Source organism: Mus caroli, unplaced genomic scaffold (genome assembly GCF_978045245.1).
Source record: "Mus caroli unplaced genomic scaffold, Mus_caroli_1 scaffold_9, whole genome shotgun sequence".
NCBI lineage: Eukaryota > Metazoa > Chordata > Mammalia > Rodentia > Muridae > Mus > Mus caroli.
This window is the reverse complement of record NW_028227264.1, coordinates 18,594,449-18,614,801: the sequence shown is the minus strand read 5'-3', so window position 1 is coordinate 18,614,801 and position 20,353 is coordinate 18,594,449. Positions and strand designations below refer to the sequence as shown.

Here is a 20,353-nt window from a genome sequence, read left to right as displayed (position 1 = left end):
ACTGGTGTTGGGCGTTGCCTCTTCCTATGAAGAGTTTTAAACAGCATGTGTGCATTTAGTGTTCTGATAAAATTCTTAGCATTTCTGAATTCTGAAAGAGACCGGCCTAAGGGCATCAGGGACTGACTTTGCTTCACTGGTGATGAGAACAAAATCATCTAGTGTTTTACTAAGCTTTACTGTTAGGTAACTAATAAACAGCCTTCCTTAAGTAGCCTTTTTAAAACTCAGCAAATATATGGCCATCTGATATTCAACAAAGGTGCCAAGACTGCTCCCTGGGGAGGAAGCCGACGAGCCAACGTACAGGACAGGATGGCCGTGAGGCTCTCTCTGCCCAGCACCACACGGCCAACTACACACAAGACAAACCACAAAGCTCTTAAAGAAAACCCAGGCGAAGGCTTGGTGATGCAGGCTTGGACCCTGCGCTCATGGACTTGCCACCAAAGGCACAGATAAGGAAAAGAAACTGGATTTCTTCAAAATTAAGAATGTTACCCACAGTGCAGGACACCGAGAGTGAGAAGACAGTTGCTGACTAGACTATCCTCTTAAATCCTACTCAGATCAATCACTGCAAGGCTTTAGTCCCGGGATAAGGTTCTTGTTCTTATATAATTATATAACCATTGCAGCTGTATACTGCAATTATACAGAGTATTCCAAATCATGTTCTTAACAATGCAAAGTTTCTTAGATACAATAACTACAAAAATAAAATAGAAATTAAATTTAATACATCTTATAATTTCCTCTGTAGCTCACCATAACAACGAAGGGAAATTTACACATAGCTGTATACGTATCATTGCAGAATTAAGTGCTAACTAAAAAAAGTTTAATTGTTTAGGAAGAATTATTTAATTTTCTTCTACAATAGCAGGTAGGTATAAGCACTTTTCCCATTCCAATGTTACTGTGATAAGCAGTACAGTAGTGGTTCTCAACCTGTGGGGATGACCCCTCTGGAGTGGAATGTAGTTCCTTTGACTGGGTGCCCATATCAGATATCCTGTGTATCAGATATTTACATTATGATTCATGATAGCAGCAAAATTACAGTTATGAAGTAGCAACAACAATAATTCTATGGTGGGGCTCAACACAGCACGAGGAACTGTACTAAAGGGTCGCAGTGTTAGGGAGGTGAGAACCACTGCTGTAGTCTCTTAAAACAGAGGAAAAGCCTCAGCTGATGCTGGCTTTTAAGAAACTATAGACAGGAAGATAGTGTTACTCTTCAAAGTAACTGCCGCCTTGCCCTCCCTCCATTGCTAAATACTAATTACTCCGTGAGTAAACACGCCTCCCATAACCTCCTTTTCCAGGAATCTGCTTCATTCATCCCAAAACAATTAACTGCGACCTATTTGCTGATTGATGCAGGAGTCCTAAATGGTTAGCAATGAAATATTCAATTATAACAACTCTTTTGGTGAAACACTTTTTAAAACATGAATTAAAAATACAATATGCTTATTAAAGTATTTAAATGCCTAATGAACACAATGAGTCTATTTATTCAGAAATAAGAATCATACATAAGGTGAATATGAGTGTCCTATGTAAGTTTCTTCCTGGCTCCTCAAACACCATCAAAGCTTTAGCAAGGTGAAAGATCAATTTCTGCTCCTGCTTGACTTCACGTCTTCCCTTGGAAGAGGTTCCCAGGCTCAAGATCGGAATAAAAAGTGAAATTAGTATAGTTAGTCAATCCAGGCTGCACATCTTCCTAGATTACAATACGGGGTCAGTAATAATACTGCATACTTACGTAAGTAACAGCTTTTCTGAATTTATAAAAACAAGGGCTCTGTGTGGGGATGGGGACTTTAAGGCTGAGTTCTTAAGCTCACTGAGAAACACTCACTCTCTGCTGTCACAGAGCATCTGCACACTGATCTGATGGGGAAGGAATTGCCTGACTCTTAAGTTACAAATGCAGAGAACTGCACGAGTGTGTGGTCTTAAGTCCACAAGAAGAAAACGACACCCGACATAGAAACCCACAAGTACCATCTTTCTAGGATAGGAAACACTGTAAGAAATCCCCCATCCCACAGAGAAAGTGCTCAAGTGCAGTTACCTCATGCAGGGTCTGAATGAGCCGCTTTAGCACAGCAATTGTGTCCTAAAACAAGCTGAAAAGAAACAAACTGTGTGTGTGTGTGTGTGTGTGATCCACGGATTAAAGGAAAGCTGGGAGGGGTTGGTGGCGAGGCTGGTCCTGGAGCAAAGGCAGTAGAGTAAAACTACATGTAACACATAGATGCTGGGAAGATAGCATGTGAGCATGAAACAGACTATCTACACACTAACAGAAGGGATCTATAGATTACCCAATCACATAATATTCTTATTTCTGTGGCTTTCTAACCTTTAAAGCTAATCTATCAATTTTGTAATCAAAAATACTGAAAATATATTACATAAAATAGAAGCACCAAATTAAAAAGTACTAGTAAGCCTTACTATTCAGTGAAGGCTGTCGTCTCTCCCAGAAAAACTATAGTATCAGCAGTTTGAATCAACGTATTATGAACAATACCTTCTCTTGAAAAGGTCTCAAACTCAAGAATCAAATAATGGCTGGAGCAGTGTCTCAAGGGTTAAAAGCCCTGCTGCACTCTCGAAGGACCTGGGTTCTATTTGGGGTTGGCCTGTGGCTATGTATACAAATTCTGAACCCCAAATCTGGTTGCCATCCACACCAATCCATGCTCATGTATACTGGTCTTTGTTGTGTAAACCTTGCTCCCCAATTTAAAGTGATTGGTTGATAAAAGGCCTGTGATTGGGCAGAGAGAGAAATGTAGGACCTGAGAACCAACTGAGGGGTCTTGAGAGAGACCACAGGGGAGAAGGAGAGAGAAGATGGAGAGGGGAGGAGGCCACGTGATCAGGAGAAGGGCATCCTGAGGACAGGCTGATGGAGCAAAAGCAGCCCAGATGAGACTCACACAGAAGGTAGCAAGGGGCTATGATCTGGATATGGGTGAGAGCTGTGTAGAACCTGCCCAATCTAGGCTCACAGTTTGTAAATAAAATGCTGCATTTATTTGGGCTAGCTAGAATAAATATTTCATTAATAGGATTTGATTCCCACAGCTGCCTGTAACTCCAGTGCCAGGAGACCTCATGCTCTTCTTGTCTCTGTGGGCACACACATAATGTACCGACATACATGAGGACAAGCACCCACACACAGGAAATAAATAATAGGATAGATATAGACAATAATATATAGATAGATGTGTAGAATATATCTATAGAACTACACTTTATATAATATATACTATAGATAAAATTTACAGAAAATAGCATGCATATAATACACACACATATATATACACATACATACACACACACATATATATGAATCAAAATAAGAAACCAAAAAATTACTTTCAAATCCTAACTTATTTTCCTAATTAGCAAAGACGTTCCTGTGAAACAGCAGCATGTTTCAGGGAGAGGTAATACTTCCCCGAGTTCCCAGAAGCAAGGACAGAGCACTGGAAACTTACAGGAAACCCTTTAGTGATCGGAACTTCAATATTGAAGACGAGGATTCGGGCTCTGAAGCGGGTGCAAGCCTTAATGGGTTCTTTGGGGCCACAAAATATGCAGCCAACACTGTAACAACAGAGGGGGGGGGGGGGAGGAGAGAGGAGAGACAGAGAGAGACACAGAGAGAGAGATGAGTGAACCAATGTAGAAAGTCTACCTGTAAAGGAAGTACAACAATTACGCAAATAAGAAAATTCTCTTAAGGACCCTCTGCCCCAGCTACAGCTTCATGCATTACAGCTTTTATCCCAAGTACACACAAAGTCTGTGTGCCAACATGAATTAACTCCACTTTAGATGGGATTTACTAAAATTATATTTGGTTAAATAAAATTCTGGCTAAAATAAACTACTGGATTGCTAACTCATGCAGCCTGAAACCGTTGATCTGACACAAAGCCTGTTTAAACCTGTTCTTACTCACTTGATTTTGATGATGTCCATCCCAACCAAGGTAAGATTCACGTGATCGCCTGCTGCTGCCCAATCGACAGGCTCATCGTGCAGAGTGATTCCTGGAAATGAGGAAAACCAAAGCCCGCATGAAACATCTCTGCAGAGCCACACAACCAGAGCGTGCCTCACTGAGCCCATCACTTTCAATCTGAATGGCTCAGCAGTGACAAGTGGAACCTAGCATGGAGGAAGCAGACTTGAAGCTCTATAGCTCCTCCCTAAACACGATGGAAGCCCACAGGAGGCCAGGTGCTCCCCATGTAACCAAATATTTAAACTCATTTACACAATGAAGCCAGTCTCTCAGCAGGCTTGGTTTAAACACCGCTATTAACAGGCACAGGCAGTTAAGGCATATAGTTCAAATAATTAATATTATTAAATTATTCCTAATGGCATAAAGACAGGACTGGCAAAGGTGACACCAGTGGCTTATTCCCTTAAGCCTTCCTACCCTTCCTTCCATCCTTCCAACTAATGCATAGCCTAGGCTGGCCTTGCAGCCTTGCAGTCCTGGGATTCTCCTGCCTTGCAGTCCTGGGATCTGGGATCCTAGGAGTGTGCCCTTAGAGTGGACAAGCTGTTTTCAGTTAGAGAATGACCTAACGGAAGCCGTGTGCTTGGAGGTGGGTGGGGTCAGAATCTGAGGGCCCACTCAGCAAGCCCTTAACTATTCTTGCTCAAAGACGCCTTCCTCCTAGAGTCTGCATACCACCACTCATTACAGGAGGGAGAATTTAGGAAACAGCAATAAAACTTAACTTAAAAATAGTGCAGGACACCACCACCTCTATAACCCTATAACCCTATACACTTACTCATTCCAAAACAGTCCCAAAGAACAGCTCCTCATGGCAGTGTTTAGCTTCCTTATTCAATGGCTTTGAAATGAATTTCACATGGCTTCATGTGATGGGAAATATTTATGGGTTAAATTACCTTTCCCTGGATGTCAGGCCTGTGATGGGGACGGTGTGCAGACCAGCCATAGGAGGACTGCTCTGGACTGACTTGTTTTTAATAAATCATAATCCTCTCATTTCCTTATAAAACTATACTTTCCTCCTCATATGACATGTTTTTTTAGGACAATATTCTTAACTTTAAAAACTTTAAATATAAAATTGACTAATTTAAATGTTAGTCAAATATCAACTAGTTAAATTTAATTTTTAAATGTAACAGAAAATGGCCATATCTGTATTTCCTGGGAAACATGGATGTGAAAAATACAAGGTAGTTAATTTAATAAAGTAAAAATTGTCTTTGGACTATCTTTTTTACTGACAGATTTCCTAAAGTAGTTATCTTGGTTTTTCTCTCAAGCATCTTCCTATCTCATATCCAGCCTCTACGGGCTTTTCTCCTGGTCAGTCAGGACTCTCCAGATACTTGAGTGTCAAGTTTTGTCAGACATCCCAGGCGAGCCATCATCTAAGCCACGATGTCCCAGAAGTAACAGCATTCCTCTTGCCTCAGCTTCCCCAATACTGGGATTGAGGACGAGCCACCACTCTATAAAGTCTGATGTCACTAATGTGCGACTTGGAGTTGCTACTTGATGGCCATCAAGCCTCCATTCTTGTGGTCCATCAAACACGTACTTCACGTATTCAGACAAAGAGCGCAGACCAGCAAGGTGAACCCAGTGAAAACAGCAGTCAGAGTCATGGGCTGGGACCACTGGGAGCCCCAGGCAAGCCCCTCAGAGAGGGGACGTCTCTGAACAAGTGCAAATAAAGGAAATGCTTAGTCTCCGTCTGGAGAAGACAGCAGTGAGCAGCGCAGGCTTCCAGAGAGGTCACTAAAGGCACTCAGTATTAAGAGCTAAAAGGTCCAAAATGCTAATTTAGTATCATGTTCTTAATTAACAGCTGCTGATTAAGAATAAGATTTTTTAAAAATTAGTGTTTCCAAGTGTTTCAGTCTCTCTGTCTCTGTGTGTGTGTGTACACGTGTACACACATGCACACACAGGAGCACATACATGGAGGACAGAGGTCAATGGCCCTCAATCATCTCACTCTGTTCTGCTGCTTGTTCTGAGGCAGGACTTTGCCAAGCAGGGCTAGTTTGGCTGCTATCGAAGCCCAGAAGCTGCTTGCCTGCTTCTCCAGTTCTAGGCTTACAAGCACCCAGGCCAATGGTTGCCATGTGGGTTCTAGGGACTGAACTGAGCTCCTCTTGCTGGCATGGTTAGCACTTGACCAGCTGAACCACCTCCACACCCAGGGTCTTGGGTCTTCATCACTTTAAAAACAGAAGCAGAGAGCTGCACTTGCAAACAACAGGGTGATAGAAAGTTGTCTTTTAAAAATACTTATTATTCTTCATCTAAATAGAACCACCATGGTCTCTGTCAGGCAAGAAGAAAGTGGTCAAATGGAAACAGAATTTCTTTCCATTACCATATTATCTTTAAATACAGCTTGAGTATATTACCTAAACAGATATTTACTAATTTCTTATGATGCCCATGGTGGCTCACACATGAATCTCAGCACTTAAGCATCCGTGGCATACTTAAGGCCAGCCTGGGCTATAGATTGAGTTCAAAGCCATCCGGAGGTATATGGCAAACCATAAATCCAAATACCAAGCACTGGGGATGTGGCTCAGTGGTATTTCTACCTAACAGGTACAGAGATTCAGCGTCCAACACCTAAGTGGAGTTAGGAAGACAAGAGTAAGCAGTGGCAGGAAAGACTTAAAGTTCAAACTTTTTAAAAAGTACATTCAAATGTATAAACCTGTCAGGAAAACTATGAACACAAACTAAATTAAGAGTAGAAGAGTGTAGTAAAATGTTAACATTTCTTATAGCTTATACTTCAGCTTATACTTTTTAGAAATATTATTATTCTATCCTAAAACATCTTCCACTTTACTCTGAAGTCACACAATTAGCAAGAAGTCAGACTAAGGCTAAGTAGAACTGAGAACTTTCAAGCCAAATTTAGACAAGAGCTTATACACAGGAAAGGCTCAATCTAAGGTTGGAATAGGTATCAACCGTCATCAGTGTGGGTCTGGAAATACAGCGGAGGAGGCAACTTAAACCAGCTTCAGTAGTAAGCCTTTCGGGTTGGTCTCTAACTTAGGTCTTCCTTTATCTACCTTAAACACACACACACACACACAGAGAGAGAGAGAGAGAGAGAGAGAGAGAGAGAGAGAGAGACGCAATCAAGGGTATCACATATAGGTATAAACATCATCAAAGCTGTGAACTGATTCTGAAATACAAATTCTATGGTGACAAGCTGCCTGCTACTGACTAGCTATTATTGGGTGGATTCTTTAATTTCTTCTACAATTGTAATTTTACAAGAATCTGTCTGGTATGTATATGGTTGGTTCAGTTTTACACCAGATTTCATGACTCAGTGCCCAAAAGAGAGTGTTGCCAGGCTCAGAATGTTATGTGTACACATAGACATATGCCACAACAGGAAAACAATAGTTTAATGTTTTTACACTTTAGCGTTCAACAGTTAGTATCATTTTGACAGTTAGTTACAATTTCAGTAAGAGGATATTTACTCTGGAGTTGTAACTAGATTACTGAAGCAGAAATCTGCTGTCTCAAGGCCTCTTAGCAGAAGCATGCTGCAGACGCGTCAGTACCTTTAGCAGTACAGGTTTCATTGGGTGGCATGGCTAACAGTCGGTCACCAGTCTGGATATAACCAGCTTCAATTTTACCAGTCACACAAAAGCCAGATCCTTGATCTGTAAAACATACCAACAGCATGTGAAGCACACAGTAATGTTATCTGGTAGTTAATACGATGACATTTGTTTCCCACATGTTATAAAAGGCCAGGAGTCAAATGAACAGCAAACAATCGTCAGGTCAGCTTCGACACCTCTACTAAATAGAGCACCCACACATTCCAGTTTTCCTTGCAAATAAAAGTATTCAGATTACAGAAACTGAAGGCTCGTGCCTTTGCAGATATTCCCTGAGTAGTAAAGGCCAGGAGCTCTGTAAGCTCAGGTAAGGGAAGGAAAGAGAGCTGTTCACTGTAAGCAGCATGGGCCAGGAAAGAGAAAGACAAAGGCAAGTGCACTCCAGGGCCTCAACTGTGGCTTAACACACACACTGTGCACCCAAAAATCCCCAGCGGCACACTGGGGTGCAGGCTCTGGGTGAGGGACAGGGGAGACAGAGAACTAAGGAGGGATGCTAACAGCCTCAGTTAGGGGAACTCACAGACAGTAGTTCGTGAAAAGCAGGCAGAGGGAGAGAAAGGAGGCATGAGAACACTATTTCAGGACCTGAAAATGAAGCCCACACACCCTGGGACAGGCCACAAAAATGAGGTGGCAGGAGAAAGTGGGTCACAGAAAACCCGGGAGAAAAGTGTCACGGATGGATATGACAACCACCACCATCAAAAGAATGCAAATATAAGCACAGCAGGAGTCAGAACCATAGTGTGTCACCTCAGCAGGACAGCTGAGGGAGGAAGCAGGAAGCTGCCCAGAGAGAGAGCAGGAGGTCAGAACCCCAGTTAAACACACCACCGCTTGCTGTTTCCAACAGATAACCGGCATTTCAAAAGCACCGCTTTACCCCTGGACCTCCACCGGTCTGGAAGCCAGTCATGATGGTGACAGATTTCAATGCCGTCACCTCTTTTTCCACTCACAATCATTTCCTACTCTGTATTAAATGTATACTGTGCCAGGTATTGGACTAGAGTCTGCAGATCCCACAGACTCTGCCAGCCCTCAAGGGCTCACGATAGAGGGCAAAGAAAGCACTGTAACACAGGTACTAGCGCAGGGAGGAGTGCAGCGGGCGCCTGAGTGGCGAGCACAGCAGCCATCAGTGTAAGACTGCACAGCCCGATGCACTGCTTATCTTCTGAGATAGCAGAGACTTAGGAGACCACCCATGCTTCATAGCATCAGTCATTCCGAGGTATCAATATACTTTAGTTTATATCTTTTATCCTAGGCCCTTCTATAGTTTTCTGGATAGGGCCTTCTACACAGTTTTAAGTTAGAAGCATTCTCGGGTATTTGGTACAACACCTTCTCCATCACAGTTGGAACCTTTGCCTTCCTCAGCCCGAAGGTACAGGGCTTCCTGGTATCTCAGTCACAGGTCTGTTATCATAGTTAATGGTTCTGATGTTCACATTTCCCATTTAAGCCTACGTGGTACCATGTCCTACCCAGCCTGACACGGATGGGCAGAAACAGGCAAGGCCAGGAAGGAAGAATGGAAACACAGGTAAACACAGTGCCAATCAGGATCTTAAAAGGTGTGTGCATGTATGTATGTATGTACATGTACATACATATTTCATTACTTTTAAGAGTACATTTATTTAGTTTCTCTGTGTGCAGTCAATCACCAGAGTGCAAAGGTGTGAACACCAGGAGAAAACCTTCAGGGATTGATTCTCTCCTTCTGCCATGTGGGACCAGAGACCAAACTCAGGCTGTTAAGGCTTGGTGGCAAGTGCCTTTACCCAGTGAGCCATCTTGCCAGCCCATTACTCTGGATATTAAGAATGGTGAATTATCCAATGTGTTCAAGGTCAGAAAGATGAAGCTTCGAGCTCTTTGCCCCTGACAGGTGAATATATAGTGGAAAGTGGTTGTAAACTGAAGGGTGTTCAGGAGCCTAGGACTGGGCCTGTGATGTAAAAGTGCCTGTTGTTCATCCTTACATTCAGGCAGAGAATCAACCAGATACAATGTAACAATATAACAGTCCAAGAAAACAAGATACAGAGTAGACAGCCCCACCCCACCCCATCACCTCCCCCCCACCCCACCCTCGGCAGAACAGCACTCACCTTTGAAGACATCAGACACACATAATCTAAAAGGTTTGTCAATCGAGCGCTGAGGGGGCTTGAAGGAATCTGGTAGAAAAACACGGGAAAAAGCAAGGTGTGGTTTAAGTAATAGGCTGTGGTCACTGCTCGGCAGAAGGTCATGAGCAGAGCTTGGCCAGGGCCTGGTATCCATTCCTAGCTGCCTCAAATCTGAAAGGGACTTTTTTTCCTATCTCCACCATGCCCATTACTCTCTCTTCTTTCTAGAAAAAGAATTTATTTCGTACATACTAACAATAAATGACTGCCATTCATACCATTCATTTATAAACCATATTTCCCACATTAATTCATTTAATTTCAACTAGTTAATAAGACAGGTAGGGCAAGTTCTAAACTCACTAATGTGTCTTCAAAACATTGAGTATTACTTTAAATAGTCCGCATGATTTCAAGCCTGAGAACCTAGTTTCTCTGACTGCAAATCCTATGCTTTTTCATACACACTCTGCCTCTCATGGAGAACTCTAAATAACACATATCACACCCACAGCACATTAACACCGAGTGGCCACGGCATACGTACCAATTTGCTCCAATAAGCACATCCCTTTGTACCACTTCGTGAGGTCACTGGACTGTGACCTTGCGGTTAAGTTCTCACCGCTCAGACCGCTTGTCGGGATAAAAGCTACATCACTCTCCTGTGAGAAGACAGAGAGGACAGACATAATAACACGGCAACATAAGCCAACACTGCAGAGACTCAGCAGCACAATGCTTAACCAAGTCTGCTAAATGAACCACAGACTTTTCAAAACGGCAGGAGTTCAGCTTGCTGTTATCTCCATCAACATTTTGTTATTTTCGGGAGAATTTGGAAATTTCTTTGAAACCATTAAAGCAAATCACTTGCTCATGGAGGCATACTGCAGATATTTTGCAGGATAAATTCTTCTTCTACTAACATTCTTCCATGAATTTTTTTAAACTTGACCATCTAAAGTGGGAGGGAAATTTCTTATTTACATAAAACTCAGGTCAAATACTCAATATACATAACTTTTAAAAGGCAGGTATATACACATACCTGGAGGAAATAAAAAGAAAACTGGAATTAAATATACTGAGCAAAATAATATCGTGACAGAAGGAAAGGAAGGAAGAGGGATAAATAGCACTAAGGATTTCTGAACAGATGTAAGGAATCATATTATTTTATATTTCTCTAAAATCACATGTAATACATGTAAGTACATGTAGATACATATAGTTTCAATGAAGTTATGCCACTTGGGGTGATAACACTATCTCAAGAGACACAAACTGTCTAACAGAAACTCCAGTGCCCGATATGAGAAACCTCCTCCTTTCAAATTCCTGGTGAGGGAAAGTCTAAGAACTTCCGGAAACAATCCTCGGCACCTGTGTTGTCTTGGTTGTCTTCCAGAAGGTGCAAATAAGACCCTGCTACTGAAGACACCACACTTTAAACCCAGGGCTCAGAAGTGAGCTGCACTGTCCTGAACGCCTCTTCTCTGAGGATTAGCAAGCTACCGAGGGAGGGGAGCCATCAACAATAGTCCTACCCAGGTGAGACACCTCTGAGCCACAGCAAAGAGCAGCATAGGAAGAGAGCCACAAAGGTGCAACAGCGGCTCGTGTAACCAGGAGCTGTACGACCTCACCAGCCAGCTTAACCAGAGAGAAACCATTCCTTGCACTAGAAAACCATCCACCCAACCACCACTGCTAGTGGAATCATGGATCTCAGAGGAGAAAGGACTTGTATTTCCTAAGAGCAGTCTAAATATTTATGCTTTGATTTAGAGCTCAGTGTAGCTTCTCAACCTTCATCCTAGAAGCTTCTCACTAATGCAAATAGAGCCCAGGACAAAATCCCAACTGACCAAAGTGCAGAGGACAGCCAATTATGGGTTTCCTACCTCCAAAAGACCCACCTACAAAATAGTTCCTACACCTAAGTTTGAAGGGGCACGATGGAAGAGAGGTACAAAGACTTTAAGTCAGAGCCAGACACCACCTGCAACAGGCAGGACAGATGGCCAACCTTCCCACCCCACCCCACCCAGGGTCATGAGAACAGGCGAGCTGGCTGGCCCTGTCCCCTTGCCAGTTCCAGCCCTCTGGAGAGCCCACACCTCACCTAGGCAGCACAGTCGACTGGCCCTAGTGGCATGCGTGTGGGTGAGCCAGCCCCACGGGCTCAAGAGCAACAGAGCTGGCCCTGCCCTTCACTGGCTGCAGCACTGGGTGAGAACTCAATGGCGGCCAACTCCAACAGCCACCCAAGCCAAGATCCAACACCAACATCCACTGCATCCATAGATGAACTACTAGAGTGTGTGCAGGGCTGTCCTACAGATTCAAAACTGCACGATCCCTATGACACAGGCAACAACAGCATATCCAAGAGGAGTCCCTGTGAGGAGCCAGTATTTATACAGTAGCAGAAACCAGAGGCCTTGAACCCAGCCAATGGTCCACTGCAAGCAAACGTGTGGACTAAAGGGTGTACTGTGGGACACTCTGTGACACAGCACAGCTTCCATGATAACATTTTGTTGTTTGCTTTTACTTAGGTACTTGCTTGTTTGGTTTTTTTTTCTATTTCTATTTATTATTTTCTTTCTGGGGGCAGGCTGCAAGTATGGAGGGAGTAGCTGAAGAGACAGAGGTGAGTGGGACTGGGGTGCATGGCGTGAAATTCACAAAGAATCAACAAAAAGTGTTTTTTTTTTAAATAATCATAAAGAAAATTATATCAATAAGAAATACAATAAAAAATAAAAAAGGAAGAGCCTGAGGACCAGAAAGTCTGCTGCAAGACCGTCAAGGGCTACCCTAGACAAGAGCATGCAGCGGAGGCCTGCTGAAGGGAGGCCTGCACTTCCTCACGGGCAAGCAAGCCTCCAAGTTGATTAACCGATACCAAAACAGTAGGCCCTGAGATCCCACACTAAAAGGACTTCAGAAGCAACACTAAAGGGACTCGAGGGCTGGACTCAGATATCTATGCACACAGTTATCAAAGTAACAGCAGTCCAAGAAAAGAGGCCACGAATGTGAGAGTGAGCAAGAGGAGTGGCTATAGGGGAGCTGGACAGACAGACAATGAGGCCATGATACAAGTGTGGTGTAACCATAAAGACTGAAACCAAAAAGGAATTGTAATATATTAGCTTTTTTCTTCTATAAGTAAAATGATGTGGAGAAAAAAACAAACTAATTTCATTTAGAATTATCATACCTTAAAACCTGCTTGCTTGAGAAAGTGCCCGAGTTTTCCAGTAATCTCTTGAAATCTTTCTTGTTGCCAATTTACCTGGTAAAGATCCAATTTATACACAAAATTATACTTGAGAATATAACACATAAAATCAGAATTTCCAGTAAAATGTACATAGCCAAAATTATATCAAATATAAATTAAAATGAAAACTCAGGGAATGACCTAATGTGACCTAAGATGATCTGTTCTTAGAACAGGAAGCCAACAAAGACTCTCTAATAGAGTCTACTAGCTATGCTAAAAGAATCTCTAATAGAGTCTACTAGCTATGCTAAAAGAATCTCTAATAGAGTCTACTAGCTATGCTAAAAGAATCTCTAATAGAGTCTACTAGCTATGCTAAAAGTGACTTCAAACACAGAGAGGAGAGAGTAACTTGTTCCATCACGCCTTGATCAAACATTAGGTTGCAATAAGAGTACTAACCCCTGCCCTAGCCAATCACAGTAACCAAGTGTGTAATCCTGGCTCTAGCTATCGGGCAGCTAGGCCTATGAACAGCAGTGTCTACACGTATGTGCAGATGCACACGGAAAAGAGAGGAAATGTGAGCACAATGAAGTCTACACACAGTCTTAGGCAATGGCTCCAATATGAGCCAAAAAGTTTTCCCGTTTCCTCTACATTTGAAATTTTTCATGCAAAACTGCTAGAGAAAAACTAAAGCCCCATATAATAATAAACTATAAAAGAGCCAACTGGGAATATTGGTGAATATTTATCAAATGCTAGGGTGAAGATATGTACAATAAAAATAAGCACAAAACATATTTGTATATGAACAAATAACCAAAATGGATAAAGAGTAACTATACAAAGAATTTCCACGAAAATATACTTAAATAGTATAAATATTTATTCATAAAACAATAAAGTTAACAAATTGTGTTCTGTGAATAAATTAAAAAATGATTTTTTTTCATAATAACTGATTTGCCAGTTTTGGATCATAAATGCAGCTCGCACACCAAGAGTCAGTAACCCACACAGCTCGCCAATGGCCTGGGATCCAGAGACTTCCAAACCATTTCAAAATATGCACCTACGCATACCCAGACACACACACAACAAACCCTATAAATCTTTAAATTTTGACTGTTTGAATATATTATCTTAGTAGCATAGCCTCATATGAAGCCATTACATTTTCTTTACCCAAGTAAACATGCATAAGAGTACTGTCAACTTCTTAGGAAAGTGAGAATCATATGACATAAGCCAATGGCTGTGATGGAGAGAAAAACAAAACAAGTCATTTCTACAAAAATAAAACTGGTGGAGGTACAATGAAATGCCTTATACTTTCATTTTACAGTGGTGCATATTATTTTATAATTGAAAAGTTTTAAGTTCTACAAAGTCATTTTCAAAATAAGATATTCTTGCTTAAAAATTACAATAATCAGCTGGGCAGTGGTGACGCACATCTTTAATCCCAGCACATGGGAGGCAGAGGCAGGTGGATTTCTGAGTTTGAGGTCAGCCTGGTCTACTGAGCTGAGTTCCAGGACAGCTAGGGCTACACAGAGAAACCCTGTCTCAAAAAAACAAAAAAAAATTTACTATTATCATGTTCAGTTAATTAGAAGACAGCAAATTTATTTTTCTTGATATGGCAACTAGACTAACAAAATATATAGTAGTTCCATCTGTGGGCCTCTATATGGGCTGAATAGACTCTACTTTAAAATGACTTACTTTGTTTATTTTGTGTGCATGAATATTTTGCCTCATGCATGTATGTGCACCACACAAGTGTCTGGTGCTTGCAGAAGCCAGGACACAGTGTGGGATAGCTGCAACTGGAGTTGCAGATGGTTGTGAGCCACTGTGTGTGTGCTGGCAAACCCAGATCCTCTGAAAGAGCAACAAGTGCTGTAGCCCTGAGCCACCTCTCCTGCCCACAGAATTCATCTTTATCGACATTTAACCCTTCAGGTACCTGATCCATTTTATTGACAGCCACAGCAAGTTGTGTCACTCCAAGAGATCGGACCAAAAGGCCATGCTCTCGGGTCTGTCCTCCCGTCTCAAATCCAGCTTCAAACTCTCCTCTGCTGGCATCAACGACCAGGACAGCGACATCAGCCTGAGGAAGAAGGGAGGATCACAGCTAGAAGTAAGGCCACACCTCTTTCATTCAAAGGACAGCTCACTCAATTCACTGCTTGGTCAGATTTAAGGCAGGCCATAGCATGACCGCACAGCAGAGCACGTGGGTTATAAATTTCAATAATGGTTATATACTTCTGTGACACCAACCAACAGTGACATAGAGAACAGGCGGACAGTCAGCAATGGCTCAGCAGGTAAAGCTACTTCCTGCACAGCCTGATGAGACGGATTCTTTCTGGACCACATGGTGCCAGGAGAGAACTGACTCCCATATGAGTGTTGTGGCTCAAGCACAGCCACACTGCTACACACACAAATAAATAAGCATAATAAGAAAGCCTGTACTCAACTACATAAAAAAGTAAAATGCCTATCTAAAGGAGGGGAAGATAAAATTAAAACGAAGATGGCAAATATGCTCAAGTGTCATCTTTCCCAAAACAGAATATTAGTTAAGCTATAATCCAGGGGCTTTTCTCAAGGAATGCAATTAGCCAAAGTTTAAATTTATTAATGACCCCCATTTAAGAAAAAAAAAGTCAAAACTACATATTCCCAGATCCTACTTTAGGCGTCCCAGTGATTCCAGAGACACTGATTTCTCAGAGGCAGCACGTGTGCATCTTGTGCACACTGTTGTTGGAGGGCAGACCCAACCTCCCGAAGGGCATTGTGAAAGTAACTATAAGGAGTCCTAAATTATGCACATCTTACTTCCTATCAATTCCACATTTTGGAATTTACCTTAAAAAACAATTATACTACAAAACTATCGGTATGTTATCTATAGTGAGAAAACCTGTGACACAAATTACCAAAGGTCACACGTTTGTCTGCAGCAGCTAGACAGAGACCCTGGTAACACAAGCTGCTCACATTTCCCCTTTCCTACTTAAATCCACAAAACACATAAAGAAGCTAGCTGTGGCTGGGCAGATGTCTGAAGACCTCAGGTTCCCGGGACACTCAGGCTGACCATTCTTTATGGGATTCTACTTCCATCGTGAGGAAATAATTTACAAAATTTTGCAAAAACCTCTGCAGCACAGCTGTTTTTCCAAGTCCATTTTTATCAATTATATTTCTGCCAATGCCCTGTCTGGATATTGCCAAAGGATGTTGTTCATGTTCCTGTACACCGTCTTCTTAGCATTCTAACTGTCCTCAGAGATACCCAGGCTAATGTGGCTGACTAGACCATTGGAGACTGCTGATTCTGTCTCTCCAGGGGCTGCTGATATGATATGCTATGGGCTCTTGATACTGAGTCCACAAAACCGTTTTAGTTGTTTGACAGGTTTTGTTGTAATGTGGTTTACAGAAGATTTTTATCATGTAATCCTGACCATACACAGTGGGGGATAAAATGGTCATAAAGAAGGTCTAGAGTCTATACAGCACAGAACATTCTTTACAGAACTCCATCGTGTAAATTGCAGCTAGCAGCCGTCTATAAACTTGGTATGGAAGTAACACACACCTGCACTCGCAGCATCTGAAGGTAAAATGAAGACTGAGTTTGTAGTGAGTCTTGACTTCTTAGAAACTCTAGGTTACTCTGCAAGTTGCAGTCTTAAAAACCCAAAACAACAAAAGTGGTCTTCAGGTACTGTGGGACACTCACACTTTCTTCTTGTACTCTTACTTACTCAAATACTCTTTCCAGCTTACTTTCCAGTGTTTCTACTTCAAAGTGTTATCATGCCAGACTTTAATTTTAGCAGGAAGGAGCGGAGGGGGACAGAACAGACAAGAAATTTATACTTGCGTACCATCATTTTTAACACCAAACACACTCCTACCAAATGTGTCCACAGTTGTCCCATCAGGAAGCTTAGACAACAAGTAATTAGGGCATGGAAAATACAATGTACCCCATCCTTTTCTAACTACTCAAAAGTAAAACTTTCCATTTAAAAACATTTCATGAGTTAAAACCCTAGCCTTGCAAGCTGGGTGGGTATCAAGAACTGAAGCCACAGTCAGTGTGAGGTAGTCAGCTAAAATAGCAGGTACCTGGGCTGCTCCTGTGATCATGTTTGGAATGAAATCCTTATGGCCTGGAGCATCCATTAACGTAATAACTTTGGTTGTGGTTTCAAACTTCGTCATGCCGACATCCATTGTTACTCCCCTTAAACAAAACACAAAATGGTTAAAGAGTCGCTGATGTGGGCTAAAACTCTTAGTAATAGGCAAAATGGCAAACCAAATCCTTCGTCATAATGAAGCAAAGGATTGGGACTGAAATATTAGCTATAACTCATTATCCCTGTATGCTTTGAAAACAAGATTGCATAGATAATAAACTCTTATCAAAAATGATAGGTATTTCCCATTTCCTTAATGTTTTATAAGAAACCATAATTTATGAATAAAGAAAGCTATATACACACATTTCTAGATAAGAGAAAAATAAATACTACACATGAAGAAAGATAACATGAAAAATGATTACTTTCAAGAATTGGCTTTTCTAGCGTTCTGCGGTGCTTCACTAACTATAGAAATAAACTCATAAAACCTTCCCTTACAAAGCTGGTCAATAGTTATAATTTGGAGAAAAAAAAAGAGGTACGAGAGATAACCAACTAAGACAGATTACAAACAGTTTGCCTCAGATTTCACTTCATCCTTCTTGGAGACCAAGCCTGGGGCTCTTTTCAGCCAAAACAAAGATTCCAATGATAAGAAATCCCTAGGAATAGCTACAAGAGCCTTGAGTCATGTGACCTTGAAAACTTCAAAGGAGAAATCAGGTAGACAACAGGTTTGCTCTAATGGTTCTCAACCTGTGGGTGGTGATCCCCACAGGGGCTAAATATCAGATATTTACATTAAGATCAATTAACAGTAGCAAAAGTACAGTTATGAAGTAGCAACAAAATATCTTCATGGCTGGGGGTCAGCACAGCATGAGGAACTGTAGTAAACAGTCACAGCGCTGGGAAGGCTGAGAACTCCTGCTCTAGACCATTCAAGTGAAGAAACTCAGCCTGCATTTAACAGCAACAGTACTAACACCACAACAATCAACTCCAGTTTGCCGAGGCAGTCAGAAAAGTGGTTTCCTTAGTCAAGCCATTTGAGCTTGTCTAAGTGATGTCTAATCCTGGTTACTGTTCTTAATAGCTAATGCCTAGAGGCCACTTTAGAAAACTTAGGAAGGAGTCAAGGCTCAGCTCCTCCCTGAAGTGTTTGACCCACTGCAGTCTTGACTTAGCCCTTGTCTGTATCTGAACCTTTCGTATCCTTCCGTAAGGATACAAAAATGTTACCCGGCTATTAATATCTGTTCTTCAACATAGATTTGCAAATATTTAACATTTCAAATATATTTAAAAGAACATAGCAGTTTTAAAAATGCCATTCTACAATATATTGTGGAGTGAGCTACAATCTTGTAATATGTACTCCGAAGCTGTCGACAGAACAGTCTAAATTATACCATGGTGAGAAAGACAAAGCTAGTGGCCACAATAGCACCACAGTAAGTAGATATTATAGCTGGAAAACTAAAAAAGAAAAAAACTGGTCATTTTAGGAACAAGTGCACTTAGCTCACTTGCAGCTCAACCCACATAATTAAGTAAATTTTACTAAGCCCTTCCCCTTAAATTACACTCTTGTCAGTCTACTAATCTACAGGATCAGGTTACACAAAGGAAATAAAAGCCGTATACTTTGATAGTCTGTTTGTTAGACAGGTGGGAATTACTTGGGCTTCACTGTTTCTCAGTGAATTGACAGGTTAAGCTTTTGTGTGAGGGTAGGGAGCAGGGTCACAATAATATACAGAGAAAAAGCTATATAAGGGAGAAATACCATGAGGATACAAACACCCAGCTATCAGAAGCACTAGACTCATGCAACCTGTGTTAGTGAACTGCCTTACACATAATGGAGACAGGGACTGCAGGAAAATGAACTCATGCAGAGAAAAGTCTGCAAACCCACATATACTCTCTAATCACAATCAGATTAAAGACTTGAGAGATGTTTTGACCTGTTAACTTAGGATTTTGACAGGCCCTGTGCGTGTTGGTCATTATTTTAACTGAGTTGCTCTGCATCTGCCATCTCACCTTATATAGACAGACTTTGCTTCTCCATGTCTGATAGCCTTAAATGTGATATACGTTTATGCTTTAAATTACCTCAGAAGAGGTAACTGGCCGGAGATACGCGAGTATCTTCATCATTCTGCTAGAATCCACCTAAACTAGTACTAAGCCCCGAGAGACACTGAAAGAGTAACTGACAAGATAGATTCAATTGTTTCTTTCTGGACTGTATGTGTGTGTGTCTCATGAGAATGGAATTGTGAGCCTGTAGTCTGGACCTGCTGGGCAGTTCCTTTAAAACCTGGTGCAAGACTGAGTCAGATCCGACTTTAACAACCGGATATGCCGAGGGAGCAACAACTGCCAACTCTGCTGGCTCCCAGCAAGACCAACTCAGGGAGCCTCCCCATCCAGCACTGCTGTCTGCCGGTGCTGCTCCTTGTTTGGTTTGGGATATTCTCTTAACCTTCTTCTCACAGAATAAAGCATGACAAACAAAAGGAATTCTGAACGTTTTCTCTGATGCATTTATGTGTTACACATTCAACCTCCAGTGCCCACTTATTTTAAAGACTAAAAGCGTTGAAACATAGCGGCTACCTTTCCCTTTCTTCTCCAGTTTCATCCAAGACCCACGCATATGCAAATGAAGCCTTGCCAGCCTTTTTAGATTCTTGCTCATACTTATGCATAGTTCTTTTGTTTACATTACCCAGAAGATAAAGCATATGGCCCATCAGAGTACTTTTCCCAGCATCAACATGACCTAAGGAAAATTGATTCAGGGTTAATACTAGGTACAGTTCAGATGTTCACATTGAGGCATTGCAACACTAATTCAACAGCGTGTGTCAGTATTTAGTATAACAAATACCAATTTTTATCAAGGTTAAAACACCTAAATGGGGGGGGGGGGTTGAGGACTGCACACACAGTTTTAGAAAGGGCAAAGTTTCCCTTTTTTTGGGGGGGGAGATGCATCCCATTTTCAAAATGTTCACCAAATAAAACTGCCACAAGCTAAGTCTGATGAT

At 41.7% G+C, this 20,353-nt stretch overlaps 1 protein-coding gene across 2 annotated transcripts in view; it reads right to left on the bottom strand.

Moving 5' to 3' along the window:
- The window catches only part of Hbs1l (HBS1 like translational GTPase), a 72,312-nt gene that overhangs the window by 6,446 nt on the left and 45,513 nt on the right, over positions 1–20,353 (bottom strand). For both annotated transcript variants that reach the window (XM_085842678.1, XM_021173802.3), the window contains exons 7-15: positions 19,920–20,085; positions 17,272–17,389; positions 15,083–15,229; positions 13,099–13,173; positions 10,414–10,531; positions 9,846–9,914; positions 7,657–7,761; positions 3,998–4,088; positions 3,531–3,639 (exon numbers count right to left, since the gene is read on the bottom strand). In XM_085842678.1, coding sequence (XP_085698804.1) covers positions 3,531–3,639; positions 3,998–4,088; positions 7,657–7,761; positions 9,846–9,914; positions 10,414–10,531; positions 13,099–13,173; positions 15,083–15,229; positions 17,272–17,389; positions 19,920–20,085 — 998 coding nt within the window. The remainder of the gene's footprint in view (positions 1–3,530; positions 3,640–3,997; positions 4,089–7,656; positions 7,762–9,845; positions 9,915–10,413; positions 10,532–13,098; positions 13,174–15,082; positions 15,230–17,271; positions 17,390–19,919; positions 20,086–20,353) is intronic.